The sequence below is a fragment of the Lonchura striata genome, chromosome 16 (genome assembly GCF_046129695.1).
Source record: "Lonchura striata isolate bLonStr1 chromosome 16, bLonStr1.mat, whole genome shotgun sequence".
NCBI classification, from domain to species: domain Eukaryota; kingdom Metazoa; phylum Chordata; class Aves; order Passeriformes; family Estrildidae; genus Lonchura; species Lonchura striata.
This window is the reverse complement of record NC_134618.1, coordinates 4,156,064-4,170,258: the sequence shown is the minus strand read 5'-3', so window position 1 is coordinate 4,170,258 and position 14,195 is coordinate 4,156,064. Positions and strand designations below refer to the sequence as shown.

The 14,195-nt window shown below is 54.3% G+C and overlaps 2 protein-coding genes across 2 annotated transcripts; one reads left to right on the top strand and one right to left on the bottom strand.

Annotated features, from left to right (window-relative positions):
* On the bottom strand, positions 1-3,133 carry LOC110481455 (deoxyribonuclease-1-like). Its single transcript, XM_021550059.3, has 8 exons — positions 2,987-3,133; positions 2,443-2,531; positions 2,205-2,288; positions 1,967-2,082; positions 1,096-1,208; positions 663-817; positions 483-579; positions 1-186 (listed from the first exon to the last, which is right to left on the bottom strand). The coding sequence occupies exons 1-8, from the start codon at positions 3,131-3,133 to the stop codon at positions 133-135; spliced, it is 855 nt and encodes a 284-aa protein (XP_021405734.1). The 3' UTR covers positions 1-132.
* Positions 3,134-5,767: 2,634 nt separating this feature from the next.
* On the top strand, positions 5,768-13,922 carry INTS15 (integrator complex subunit 15). The gene is made up of 6 exons (XM_021550051.3): positions 5,768-6,051; positions 7,191-7,412; positions 8,713-8,878; positions 10,517-11,044; positions 12,678-12,717; positions 13,241-13,922. Exons 1-6 carry the CDS (start codon positions 5,860-5,862, stop codon positions 13,428-13,430), a joined length of 1,338 nt encoding a protein of 445 aa, XP_021405726.1. The 5' UTR covers positions 5,768-5,859; the 3' UTR covers positions 13,431-13,922.
* Positions 13,923-14,195: the final 273 nt, after the last annotated feature.

Genomic DNA, 14,195 nt, shown 5'->3' with positions numbered 1-14,195 from the left:
CACTTCCACAAGGGCCCAAGGACTCCTTGCAGAGACAGTGGGCAGCTTGGCTGGCACCAGTGGCATGTGGGCTCCCATGAGGGATGCAGGTGTGTGCTGAGGTGTCCTGGTAGCCACTGTATGGGGACAGGCTCAGTGGGCTTTCAGGGTCACCTCCACTGGGAAATGGTCGCTGACAGCCAAAGCCTGCATTTGAGGGAGAGCAGAGTCAACCTGACCACAGTCAACTCATAAACCCTGAGCTCATCTGGACCCACTGCCACTGTCATGGCTGACTGGGACCCCAACACTCCACTCCAATCCTCAAAATTTAGACCATACCCCAAAATGCTCAATCTGGAGGGTTGATTTGGTACAACAGCTGGGCTCAGGCTGCCCTTAGGTGCCCCCTTGGGAACAGAGAGCCCTCCCATGCTCCCAGGAGCTATGGTGGGGAAATCCCAATGCTAGTGGGCTCATGCCCCACCCAGCCCCTCACTCACATCCTTCATCTGGAGGTGGAATTTCTGCTGGAAGTTGTTGACGGCGGCAGAGCCAGGCTCAGTGCCTTGGCGCAGCGCGGTGCCGCAGGCGACGATGCTGCCGAGGCATCACGGGGGTGTTAGTGCCCGTCAGTCCTCCCCATGCCAGCCCCCCGTGCCAGCCCTGGCCGCGGCACCCACCGGTCATAGGCACAGTCGGTGTCGGCCACGGTGGTGTCGGCGCTGTCGGGGATGAGCCACTCGCAGGCGTGGAGGGAGCGCAGGCGGATGGACGGCCACTGGGAGCTGGTCACGTAGGAGCAGTCAGCGTTGAAGTCCCCCAGGAAGATCATGTCCTGCAGGGCAGAGCACTGAGTCCCTGCCCACACACCTTACAGGGCAGCAAGGGCCTCCCTGAAATCTTAAGAGAGATTTCTTAATCTACAAACCCCCCTGAGGTGACCCGGTGTGCAGGGATAAGCCCTCAGGAGTGGCAGGAGAGCCATCCAGCAGCTCCCTGCCTGGAGACTGCTGGGGTGGCACCTGCTCTGATGGGTACAGGAGGCCTCCCATGGGACATGTTCATCCCACCTGGCTGCCCTGGGGAGGAGCCAAGTTCCCCAACGCTGCTTACGTTAGTCCCCCACTTGTTGATGACATCGGTGTAGACATTGTAGAGCGCATCGATCTCCTGTGCTGCATGGCTGGGCTCGGAATGCAGAGGCACCAACACAAACTCCTGTACCTCTGCTGGACAGCTGACCATCAGCCCCTGGGGTGCAGCCCCTGAGCCAGGAATGGGAACCCCAGGAATCCACCCCAGGGCAAACCCCAGCTACTGGCCAGGAAAAGCAGTTGAAGGGAAAGGATGTGTTGAGTTTGGTGCTCTGCCTGTCCCTCAGACTGGAAGTTCCACTGGGGAGCTTCATGCTTTTGTGCACTGTTTGGGCTTTGCTGCTTGTTTCCCATTAGCATTTGCAAGCCAGGATGGTTTTGGGCAGGAGGTGGGATGGTGTGTGTGCCCTGAGGAGGTTCTCAGGAGGTGGAGGTGATAGCACAGGGTCAGCAGTGGAACAAAGTGGGAAATGGGACATGATGGGAGATTGAAAGGATGGGGGATGACAGGTGATAGGAGGTGGTACATGACGGGAGATGGCACCCAGCCAGAGGAAGCAGACAGTGGGATACAGCACAAGATGGGAGGTAGCAAATAATGGGATGTAGGACAGGATGGGAAGCAGCTGGAGATGTGAGATGGCACACAACTGGAGAGAACTCATGGTGGGAGATGACAGGTGATTGGTAGGAGATGGCACATCCTGGGAAACAGCAGGCGTTGCTGGCCATGCTGGGCAGGGACATAGGACCCCTGGGCATCCATGGGTGGGACCCTGGTGGAGGGTTGCAACCCCCTCTGTGCTCAGGAGGCACAGCTCTGGGCTCAGCCCTGCGTGGAGGGGACCCTGTGCCAGGTCTGGGCATCCCCCAACATTGGCTCTGCTCACGTGTGGTGGGTGAGGAGAACTTCACAATGAAGGGCTCCCTGCTGAAGGTGTCGCTCCCGCAGGATTCGCAACCATCATCGTAGTAGTAACTTCCCAGCACGGAGACTATGTCTGACCTGAGGGAGGAGAGCAGGGCAGCCCCCAGCACTGCTCCTGCCACAGCCAGGACCCCCAGAAGTACCCATCCCCTTTGGGGGCTGCTGGGGAGGGCAGCAGGTGACGACTGGCAGAGCCCTACCTGTAGATGAAGAGGTACTGCTCCTTGTAGCTGGCCCGACCCAGGGGCACGCTGACCAAAGAGCTGTATGGGTGCTTCCCAGCACTGGGAGCAAGTTGTGGAGAGAGTGAGAGGAGGCTCCTGGTGCTTCCCAGCATCCACCAGGCTCTCTCCAGCTGAGCCAGAGGTGCCCTGGCGTGGCTGGAATCCATCCCAGAATCCCCTCTGCAGTCACTCCCACACCAAGCTGTGGGGTCACCTGTTGAGCTGGTCCATGAGGTCATTCACGGCACTCAGGTCGGCATCCCGGACCTCCTGCACCAGAGCGATGTCGTACTCCGACAGGACCTGTGGGACAAGCTCAGAGCTGCTCTGCCCTGGCCAGGAGCTGCTCTGGGGGCACCTCTGGTTGCCTGTTCTGGGCTGCAAAGGCTCCCAGGCTGGCAATGGGAGGGCAGCAGCAACCTCAGGGCGAGGGAGGAGACCCCTGTGTTGGTGTGCTCTGGCTTGGAAGGGCCCTGTCTGTCCACCACCCACCCACCCAGCAGCTGCTCCAAGGGAGGAGCCTGGGCAGCATCAAATTCACCCAGCTTTGGCTGGGATCAGCAAGGGTGGAGATGGCCTGAGGTGGGAGATGGTGGTTGGGGAAGAGCAGATGGGTGGGTAGATGAAGGGATGGATGGATGGATGGATGGATGGATGGATGGATGGATGGATGGATGAAGCAGGTGTCCCACTGCCCAAGCTGGCTGCATCCCAAAGAGCAGAGCATGTCCAGGCCTGCTCCTCCCCCCACCACTCACAGAGGTGATGATATTTGCGATGGTCTGGTTGGACATCTTGGTGTCCCCAAACGCTTTGATGTTGAAGGCACCAATCTTCAGCGTGGTGGCCACGTGGAGCAGGAGGGCTGCGACCAGCAGCGACAGCACCAGCCTTGAGGTTGCCATCCTGTGCAGAGGTGCAGGAGAGGCTCAGCCCACCTGGTCAGAAGAGGGATTTGGGACAGCCAACAGGGGTGACCAGGGATTCCCACTGGCCATACTGGTTTCACTGGGAGGTATCTGTTTTCTAAAGGGACCACCAGGATGAAGGGATTGTACCTCTGTTGCATGGGGCCTCATCCTACCTGTTCCTCCTGGAAGGAGGCCAGATCACTCACAGGGCTGGAGCGGAAAATTCCCAGCAAATAAATGCCACTTCATGGTGACACAGAGCAGTCACTTCCTCATTCCCCATGAGGAAGAGCTCAGCCTGGACACCTCTAATGGCCTGGGATTGGTGGCAGTGGCCGGGGACCCCAAAATCCCTTTGGCTTGTGCCTCTCCCACCTTTCTCTGAATCATTGCTAGAGACCCCAAAGACCCTAGAGCAGCTGTGCTGGGACAGAACAAGGGATCGATCCTCTCTGACACCCCTCCCCACCTTCCTCACTGCCTGGAGCATCCTCACCTGGGGTAACCTGCCCCCCATCCCCCAGCAGTGCCCCTGCCCCATCCTCACCCAGGCTGGCTCCTGCAGGACCCTCTGCACAGGCAGTGCTGCAGCTCCCACCCACAGGGAAGGCGTTTGGGAAGTATTTCCCGTGGCACTTCACTGCCTGGGGTAATATTTCACCAGCATATGGGATCTGAGCCCTGAGCCCTGCCGAAGCCTGGGTTCCTGAGTGCCTGAACTCACCCAGAGCCTGATAAACAGGCTGAGAGGACAGGCAAATGCTCCAGATTTTGGCACACCAAATCTCAGCCTGAGGAAGGATTTGCTGGTCTCAGGCTCACTTTTCCTTCTGGGGCAGCTGCTCTAGTTAAAGCCTCACTTTTCCCACTTGCACTCCTGCTCCAAACTCTTCCCTCTAACACCACAGTTGATAACGCAGTGATTTGGCAATGCCATGATTTGGTCATACCAAAAACTGCCCATAGCCCCATAAATCCTCCCCACTCCTGGTGAGCACAGCAGCCTCTGAACCTCCCAGGCAGAGGCACCTACAAGGGGCATATTCATCCCTGAGCTACACCCAGGCTTGGCCCAGCAGAGCATTGCAGTAAAATTAAGCTGGAGGAGGTGACACTGTCAAGGGAAGCTCCTACAGGTGCAGGAAGAGAGGAATGCAGGACCTACCTTTGATGTCGTCCAAGGACTCTGGAAGGGGAAGGATCTGCACCTGCATTTATGGAGAGGGACACTCTCTCCTTGCCAGGTGGTTGTCCAGCCAAGGATCATGTGAGGCCGCAGGCTCCATATGGCATTTTCCACAGAAGCAAAGGTCTGCTCAGTGAAAAAAGAACTCTTTCAACCTCTGCCAATGCCTCCCACCACAGGTAAGGCCGAGAAGGGATTAAAATGCCAACAAGAGCTCTACAAGGTGAAATGAATGCCAGAGATCTCTTGTGGGGATCAGCAGCTTCCCAATATGTGGCATGGGCAGCTCTCACTCATCACCAGATAAAAGTTCTCTTAAAAAGTGTTTATTTCACCAACACAAATCATTCCCATCCAGTGCCCCACATTTCCAACAAGCTGTGAGTGTGCTGGGGCCAGCAGGAGCCATCCCAGTGTGGTCTTTGGGTGTGAGGCCAAAAGTCCCAAAAAAATCACAAATCCCTGCCATGGTGTCCATCCCCAGACCCTCCCCAGGAGGTCACCTGGCTCGGGCCCTGGTCCTGGGAGGGCCATGCAGTGCTGAGGGGTGGCAGCTCTCCACTCCAGCCGCTCCCACAGCTCCCACAGCGCTTTCCCAGTGGCCTTGGCTGATGTCCCTGCCTTTAGAGGCAGCTGCCGTGTTTCCCAGGAGAGCCCCTGCAGCAGGCAGTGATCCTTAGGGGCCGGGGGCCCTGGCAGCCTCTCCCTGGCACCAGGCACCCTCCAGAAGGGGTGCTCCCCGCAGCGGGATCAGGGCTGGACCTAGACCCCCCAACAGGCTCCCCAGGCTGGACCCAGGGCCAGGTTTCCCCAGCCAAGACCCTCCATCGCCAATCCCTCTTCGGGTCAGGAACCCCTCCAGGGGCCAGATGCAGGACTAAGACCCTCCTGAGCCAAAGTCCCCCAGATCCCGTCTCACCCAGGCTAAGAGCCCCTCAAAGCAGAATCCCAGGGCTTAACAACACTCCTGGGCCAAGACCCCACAAAGATCAGACCCTTTCACGCCAAGCGCTCCAGGGCTGGAGCACCCTCGGGGCCAATACTGCCCCCGGGGCTAAGCCCCAGGGCAATACCCGCCCAGGGCGCTGAGTGAGCGCAAGGAGCGGGCCCAGGGCCGACATCCCCTCACACCCACACCCTGCATGCTGAGACCCCTGCACTCAACCCCAGCACCAGCCCAGGGCCAAGCGCCGCTCAGGGCGAGGCTCCTGCCGGGCTGGCACGGCCTGTCCCGGTCCCGGGGCGAGCTGTCGCCATGTCCAGGGCCAAGCCCCGCTCAGGGCGAGGCTCCTGCCGGGCTGGCACGGCCTGTCCCGGTCCCGGGGCGAGCTGTCGCCATGTCCGGTGACCCCGTTCCCCCGCGGGCGGGCCCGCCAGGGGGCGCTGCCGGCGGCGGCGCCGCGCGGCCGCGTTTGTCCCGGGCGGGCCGCCGTACGGCCGCGCCGCCGGGGGGAGGCCGCGGCAGCGGGGCCGGAGCGGAGCCGGGAGCGGAGCCGGGAGCGGGGCGGGAGCGAGCCCGGAGCGGAGCGGGGCCATGAGCGACATCCGGCACTCGCTGCTGCGGCGGGACGCGCTCAGCGCCGCCAAGGAGGTGCTCTACCACCTCGACATCTACTTCAGCAGCCAGCTGCAGAACTCGCCGCTGCCGCTCGTGGACAAGGGCCCCACCGACCTGCTGGAGGAGTTCCTCTTCCAGGTCCCCAAGGAGCGCGGCGCGCCGCCCAAGGTGCGACACGGACGGGCCGGGCGGGGCGGCACGGGCCCGGCAGCCGCGGGGACGCGGCCCCGGGCAGCGGGGATGGAGCGCAGGCCGCAGGAGCCAGGACAGGATCCCCGCTGGAACCTGAGGCCTCAGATCGGCACAGGCTCCCCCCGGCGCGGGCTGCTGCTGGAGCCCGAGGGCTTGGATGGGCAGGATTGGGTCCCTGAGCCTCTCCTGCTGGAGCCCGAGGGCTTGGATGGGCAGGATTGGGTCCCAGAGCCTCTGATTCTGGAGGCTGAGGGCTTGGATGGGCAGGATTGGGTCCCAGAGCCTCTGCTGCTGGAGCCCGAGGGCTTGGATGGCCAGGATTGGGTCCCTGAGGCTCTGCTGCTGGAGCCCGAGGGCTTGGATGGGCAGGATTGGGTCCCTGAGCCTCTGCTGCTGGAGGCTGAGGGCTTGGATGGGCAGGATTGGGTCCCTGAGCCTCTCCTGCTGGAGGCTGAGGGCTTGGATGGGCAGGATTGGGTCCCAGAACCTCTCCTGCTGGAGCCCGAGGCCCCAACACACAGCACAGGGTCCCTGGGGTGCTGGTGACTGAGGTTTTTTGGCGGGGGGGGGGGCTGGTGGCCAGTCCCTGATGACTTGGGCAGAATTCCAAGCCCCGAGTTGCTGTGGTGGGGGCTCTGGGGACTGCCCACAGCCCCTGAGTGCTGCAGCTGGGCCTGGCAGGGTTTTGGGATGGAGCTGGGATGGGGGGCTCAGAGATGAGCACTGAGAAGCCACAGCTGCTGGGGTAGAGGGCCCTCAGTACTGCCGAGTCCAGCTCTGCCCCCAGCTGCCCAGCAGTGTCCTCACTGCTGTTATTTGCAGAGGGAGGAAATATTTCCCCCTCAGCAATGTCTCACTTGGTGGGCAGCCCTTGCAGGTGCAGCAAGCACCAGCTTTGGATATCCGGGTGTTCAGATGAAACCTGGAGCTCTTCAGTGTCACCAGATAAATACACTGGTGGTTCAAGAAGCTTGGATGTGTGTGCTGTGCATAAAGATTAAGTCCCTCAGCCCAAAGGGAAGCTCTCAGCCTTTACTGTTCCTGTCTTTTCACTTGGTTTGTGGTCCTTCAAGAGGCTCAGTGTATGTTACAGCTTTGCTTTTGTTTTCTTTCAGAGGCTGACCCCACTCCAGGAACTTCAGCTCCTTGAGATTATGTGCAATTATTTCCAAGAGCAGACCAAGGATTCAGTCCGGCAGGTCATCTTTTCATCTCTCTTCAGCCCCCAGGGGAACAAAGCAGATGACAGCAGGATGGCTTTGCTGGGGAAGCTGGTGTCCATGGCAGTGGCTATCTGCAGGGTTCCTGTGCTGGAGTGTGCTGCCTTCTGGCTGCAGGTACAGCTCCTGGGCAGGCAGGGATGCCTTGGGGAGGGGATCAGGGCGTGCTCCAGAGTGGGCACAGTGAGCTGGAGCACAGCTGGTCACAGTCAGCTGCTCCTCCCTGGCAGTTTCAGCTGCCCCCATGTCTGTGCTCATGCCCATTCCTGTGCTCTGGCATCAGGGAGAGCTTTGCCAATCTATTCATGTGCTGCGATGGAAGAAAAAAATTGTTTGGGTGGGCTTTTTACTGTCAGTGAAAGTTTTAATAATCCCCCCAAACCCTGCATATTGAAAGGGCTCAGTGGAGGGTTTGACCAAAGCAGGGAACAAACCTTGGCAGTTATGGTCACGTTGCCTGAAGAAGCTGACTCTGGAGTTTGGGAAATGCACCCTTCCTGATGTGCAGGTTTGTGTGTGGAAGAGGCAAACCCTGTCCTGAAATTGGGGCACAAAATACCCATATCTATCTTCTGTGAATGCAATAGGTTGGAGATCTCCTCTGTCTTTTCCTTTCCCACTGAGATTCCTGGCTGTGGGCTTTGGGAAGAGCACCTTTGTTCCTGCTGCCCTGGGATGTGCAGAAGTCACAGCTGACACGGGGCAAGAGCAGGAAGGCTGTGCTGGGAGGGAAGGTGGGAGGAGGCAGATCTCCTGTTTCCTTGGGGTCCTTTTTCTCCCCCATGGTGAACCTTTGGGAGGGCAGGATGGGATACAGCCTGGATAGCAGGAGAAGGTGTATTTTTATTTCAGATGGCAACTTTTAAGTGATGTTAGGATTGCACAGATTATTTTCCACATTAAAAAAATTAGGCATGGCAACTGAACCAATTGCTCTGGGACTGAACCGGTTGAAACTACAGAATGGTTTGTGATGGAAGGGACCTTAAAGCTCATCCCATTCCACCCCCTGCAAAGACACTTTCCACTATCCCAGGTTGCTTCAAGCCCTGTCCAGTGTGGCCTTGAACACTTCCCGGCTGGGTTGGAGAGGCCACAGCTTCCCTGGGCAACTTGTGCCAGGGTCTCACCACCCTCACAAGGAAGAAATATTGCAGAAGTAGTAAAAAAAAAATCTCCAAGTCAAAATATTGATCTAAAAGGTTTCAGTTTTAAGCCAGCGATACAGTAAACTCAAGATATCACCATCTATTTTGATATTGCAGTACAATGGTTTTATTTCTGTGAGAGTGGGTGTTTGATGTGCTGAGAGAGAGCAACCACAGCAGCGCAATGGCACGGGGGGAAGGTGGGGACACAGCTGCTGGAGCAGCCTGTGCCAGGGTGTGATCTGTGTCCCCGTGTGCTGTCCCTGCAGCGGACCCCAGCTGTGTTCTGTGTGAGGCTGGCCCGAGCCCTGGTCGATGACTACTGCAACCTGGTGCCAGGCTCCATCCAGACCCTGAAGCAGATCTTCACTGCCAGCCCTCGCTTCTGCTGCCAGTTCATCACATCAGTCACAGCTCTCTACGACCTCTCTTCAGGTAAAAGTGCATCTTTTCGAGTGAGAGGTGCAGTGTAATGCACCATGAATTAACTGTTGCGAGATGCAGCTCGAATCCTAAAGAGGTGTTACCGTGTAACTATTGCCAGAGGAAGCTCAGAGGTGTGGCTGTTGCTTCATCTGGCTCTGGGGTGAGGATAAAAATAACCAGTCTTTGTCTGACTTAGAATTCCAGCCTGGTTTGGGTTGGAATGGACTTAAAGCTCATCTTGGTCTACTCCTGCCATGGGCAGGGTCACCTTCCACTAGACCAGGCTGCTCCTGTCCAACCTGGCCTTGGGCACTTGCAGGGATTTGGAGTCCACAGCCTCTTTGGGAAACAAGGGAAAGTCTTTGCTGGAGAAGCAGCCAGGAACATCTGACACAAAGGGCATTGTCCTCCCCAGAGGGCAAAGGACATGGGACCTTGTTGACTGAGCAGCTCTGGGAGGGAAAGTTGATCTGTCTGGGCTCTGTCAGCCCTGAGAGGGACTCAAGGCTGCCTGTCAGTCTAATCCCTTCCAAAAAGGGGAGAAACAAGTTCTGAATGTTGGCAGACTGGAGCAGTGATGAGAAACACTGTCAACAACATAACTCCAGTGCACTCTTTAACTGTGTGTGTGACCTGCTAGTGGTACAGCCTGTTTCAGGGTGTTGCTCAGACACGTGTGGGTGTCTAAAGTAAGATTGATTTAGCTCTACTCAGTCACAGAAAGCTCAGGGTAGACAAGAGAACAGCCATACATCAAATACCAACACCACCCATAATCCAGAAAAGCAAATGCTGTTATTGATAAAGGAAATGCTTTGCACACTCTTCTCCAGATAAGCAGCTTGGCATTACTGAGAATAAAAGAGAGGTTCAGGCTTAGCCTTTATGTTGTTTTTATAAAGTATTTGGTAGAGCTCAGACCATATTTTATATCCCATCATCATGTCAGAAAGGAAATAACTTGAGTCATAAGAAGTAATTTTTAATTCCTTATTTTATTAGAGATGTTTTTGGTGACACAAGAAAAGGGAGCTTGCTCTTCCAATGCAGCATTCCCCCTGTGAGAGGATGATGTGTCAGGGTTTCTCTTGTCTGTAGTCAAGTTCGTGACCATCTTTCACTTCTCACCTGAAGCTTTATGTGATCTTATAATCCTTTATATGTCATGTAATTGTGTTGTTGCATTGTGTTTTTCCACAAGACATGTTTGTTTAGGTAAGTAAGTATTAAAAGAAATGAGTTATTGGCACTTCCTTCTCTTCACCCAATAAGCTTTTCCTATTTCCCTTGCCCATTGTACTTCCTGTGGCAAGGAATAAATGGAGATTTAAATTATGGAAAAAATGAGCAGATGATGGGTGGCAGAGAAGAAAATCACAAAAGAATTTTGCTGGGAAAGGAGATAAATATCAGTGTTTGGTGATGTCTTTGGAATAGGTGGGGAAGGTGACAGGAATATGGTTGTGTCTTCCCTGGAACAAACTACCTTTGGTGTCTTGGGAAAACCAGCAGAACTGGGGAGGTTCAGAAATTGTAATTGGGACAGCGTAGGACGGGTGTGTGCGAGAGACTCATTAGAGCCTAAATGAAAGTCCTGTGCTTCAGTGCAAGGCTCAGCTCACCCAACATTAACTCTCCTGTCTCCAGATGATCTCATCCCTCCCTCGGATCTGCTGGAGCTGATTGTCTCCTGGATCTTTGAGGACCCTCGCTTGATCCTCATCACCTTCCTGAACACTCCCATAGCGGCCAACCTGCCCATCGGCTTTCTGGAGCTCACCCCGCTGACCGGGCTCATCCGCTGGTGCGTCAAGGCTCCCCTGGCCTACAAAAGGAAGAAGAAAGCCTCACTCTCCAATGGACACGCTCCCGACAAAATTGCCAAGGACTCGGCTTCAGGAGAAGACAGGGATTGCCACCAGCTGTATTCCAAGCTGCATCTGAGTGTCCTGCAGGTCCTCATGATGCTCCAGGGGCATCTAACAGAGAAAAACCTTTATGGGCGCCTGGGGCTGGTACCCTTTGACCACGTCGTTCCTCTGGTGGAGGACATTAACAGACTGTCTGATGAACTCAATCCTCTCAATGCATCCAAAGAGATTGAACTTGCTCTGGACAGGCTGGCTCAGGCTTTGCAAGTGGCCATGGCATCAGGAGCTCTGCTGTGCACCAGAGGTGAGTTGTCTGTGGGGCTGGCAGAGACCTGGCATGGGATTCTTCTCTTCCAGAGTGAACTTGTAAGAGGCAGTTTTGGGGTGAGGGAAGTAAAGATCAAGGTGTTTACAGCATAATTAATAATTTTCCCTTGTTAGAAAGTGATAGTGGACAAAATAATTCAGGAAAAATAGCTGGATGGAGAGTAAGAAAGGAGAGATCACTGCTGTGGGTGAGTCAGGCATGGCTTTGCAGAGCTGGGGACTGATCCACAGCCCTGCAGTGTGCACCAGGGGCTGTATCTGGGTGTCTGCCATGGGGACACTTTGTTCTCCTCAGAATTGCCTGTAGCTATTTAAAAAGCACTGTTTGATTTTGCTTCAGTTTAAGTTCTCCGAGTTTGCCTGCCGGAGGAGAGGCCATGAAGCACATAAAACCCTGGGTGGGTGTGCTAGACAAAGAATTTGAAAAGCAAATAATACCTCTTCAACTGAAACTTCTGGGACTTCAGCTCACCTATAATGAGACCCCATTACAGATTGTCCAAATTTAGTTAAACTCAGTAAAAATGGTCTGCTAACGTGGCTTTTGTCTGGCTTTCCTGTCTCCAAAGCCAGTTCTTTCCAAAAGACATGCAGAGAGATAAAAGGGAAGTGACCCAACAGAGGGCAGGGTCAGTCACACAGGCTCTTTTCCTGTGATATTCTCTTGAAAACAGACAATTTTAGGTTACACCAGAGGGCTTGAAGCTCTCCAACACCTGGAACATTAAGTGCAGACCACAGCTGCAGAGAGTGGCCTCTGCATAAGCAGGGATCTGATGCTTTTGTCCTGGCTGAACCAGTGCTGCTGGTCAAATTTCACTGTTCTTCGTCCTCATCTTTTATAAAGTAACTCTTAGTGTTATAAGAACAAACAGAAATCAGAGGTTTTTGATCTGAGGGCTGATTTCAGCTGTATTTGGTCTTAGCTGGAACATTCTGAGCAGTTGCTCTTTCTGTGGAAGGTAATTCAGTGTAAGGGGCTGCTGAAATACCAGATATTTCAGTGTTTTGGGGTTGTGTTTGTCTACAAAGGCAGGAGTTTGTTCTCAAGCCATTCCTGAAAACACTTTATCGAATGGGATATGTTGTTAAATTCCTTGGTTCTAGCTATTCTGCTTTAGCAGAAGTTTGGAGGTGGTAGAAAGGTGCAATTTCTAGTTGATAGATACCAGCAAGAAAACCCCAACCCATTCTTTACAGAAGCAGTGGTTAAAAAAACCCAAACCAATACAAAACAGGCACTGGGCAGAGTCACACCTTGTACTTCCTATGTCTCAGTTACTTTTTGTTCATGTGTTGGTATTGCAAAATCCATCCTAAGGCTTATCTGTCTTAAATGTCAAACATATATAACAATAAAGGGGCTGGTGGGGAAAGTTAGTGAAATGGAGAAACATTTTATCTCCTATGAAGGTTTTGGGCCTGAGAGAGGTTCCGGATCTCTTGCTGACTGATGGTGATGACAGATGATTGACAGATTTAGTAATCAGTAATTATTCAGTACGATTAATGATTATTCAGTAATCTGACCTTCTTAGAAAAGACAGCAGAGAGGAAAACCACTGTAATTTCTGCTTTATCCTTATTATTAATCTTGTGTCCTCTTTCAGATGACTTGAGGACTGTATGCTCCAGGCTACCACATAACAAGTAAGAGACTTTTTGCAGCTGTGTTGGCTTTGATGCATGTTCCAAGACACTCAAGGGCTGCTGAGACAAAAATCTCCTCTAAAAGTTTGTCTTTGTGGAATTTGGCCTTTATTCACATGCACTTTAGCATGAGGATGAAGGTGACACAGTGCTGACTTCTTCCCTGAATTCCTGACAGAAAGGGGCTTCAGTGCTCCCACCTGTGGGTGATCTTTCCCAGTCTGTGTTAGAACAAAGGCACAAGAAATGGAAATGGAATTCCAGCCAGAAACTTGCCCCTAAATTGTCCCATCTCTAATTCCCCACTGGTTTTACCTGCCTCTAAGCTCAATTGCTTCTTGCCTTTTTGCAAAAAGAGCAAAAAAAGGGGGAAAATGATAAAAAATCTCCTGGAAGCTGTAAAGAACAGAACTGTGTCGCTGTTCTCCTGGCTCTCAGCAGCGCTGTGAGTTGGATGTGAATTATCCTTAAAACCAAGACAAAAGCTCCTCTAATAATCTCCTCTCTGAATTTCTTTCCACAGCCTGCTCCAGCTGGTGATTTCAGGCCCAGTTCAGCAGCCGACCCACGGGGCTCTGCCCCCGGGGTTCTACCCGCACATCCACACCCCTCCGCTGGGGTACCCCGCGCACCCCGCGCTGCCCGCGCTGCCCGCGCACCCCGTGCAGAGCTTCATCCCGGGCATGACCTTCCCCTACCGCCCCCTCCGCTAGCCCGCGGCCGGCCCGGCTTCCCCGGGTCCCGGGAAGCCTCCGAGACAAAAAGCGAACGCCCGGAACCGCGTTTTCCTCTTCGGAGCTTGGCTGGGCTCCGCCCGCGCCCTGGGGCAGCGCTGGGGCTGGGTGCGGGATGCAGATACCGAGGCAGATCCCAGGGACAAAAGGAGGGGATGGCAACAGGCAACATCAATTCCAAACCTCTGCAGTGTGTGGAAGTTTGTTGGATGTCCCTCAATGGTGTTTTGCAGCAGCCCCGAGCTGTTTACGGCTGCTCTGGCTGTGGGAGGGCCAGAAGGGAAGGCCTTGTGTGATTTTTTTTCCAAGCTATTCCACTCCAGCCTGCTTGTTTCTTTGTAAATGTTTGTATCTATAGCTACAGAGTATGTGTACACTGTATATTTTTGGAAGGCAAACGTTTGTTTCTGAAGCACAAGGTAGAGTAAAGCAGCACTTCCTATTAAAGGAAACAATTTAAGAAGCATAAAAGACATCTGCTGCTTTCTTCTTCGAACAACTAGAAGAATTAGAACAATTTCAGACAATTGGATTCTTTTTCCAGTGATTAGAAGGTCCAGCTTGTCAGGCCTGTGCTGGGGTGGGGACAAAACCCATCTGGAGCTGCAGTGACCCATCGACTTCCCTGCTGAGGAAATGCCCAGTACACACGTCACTCAGTGCTTCCTGAGAATTTGGGGTGAGATCTGGGGTGTTTTGTTAATGCTGGCTGCAAAACTGGCCAAAGGCTAGCAGTGCTGTGCT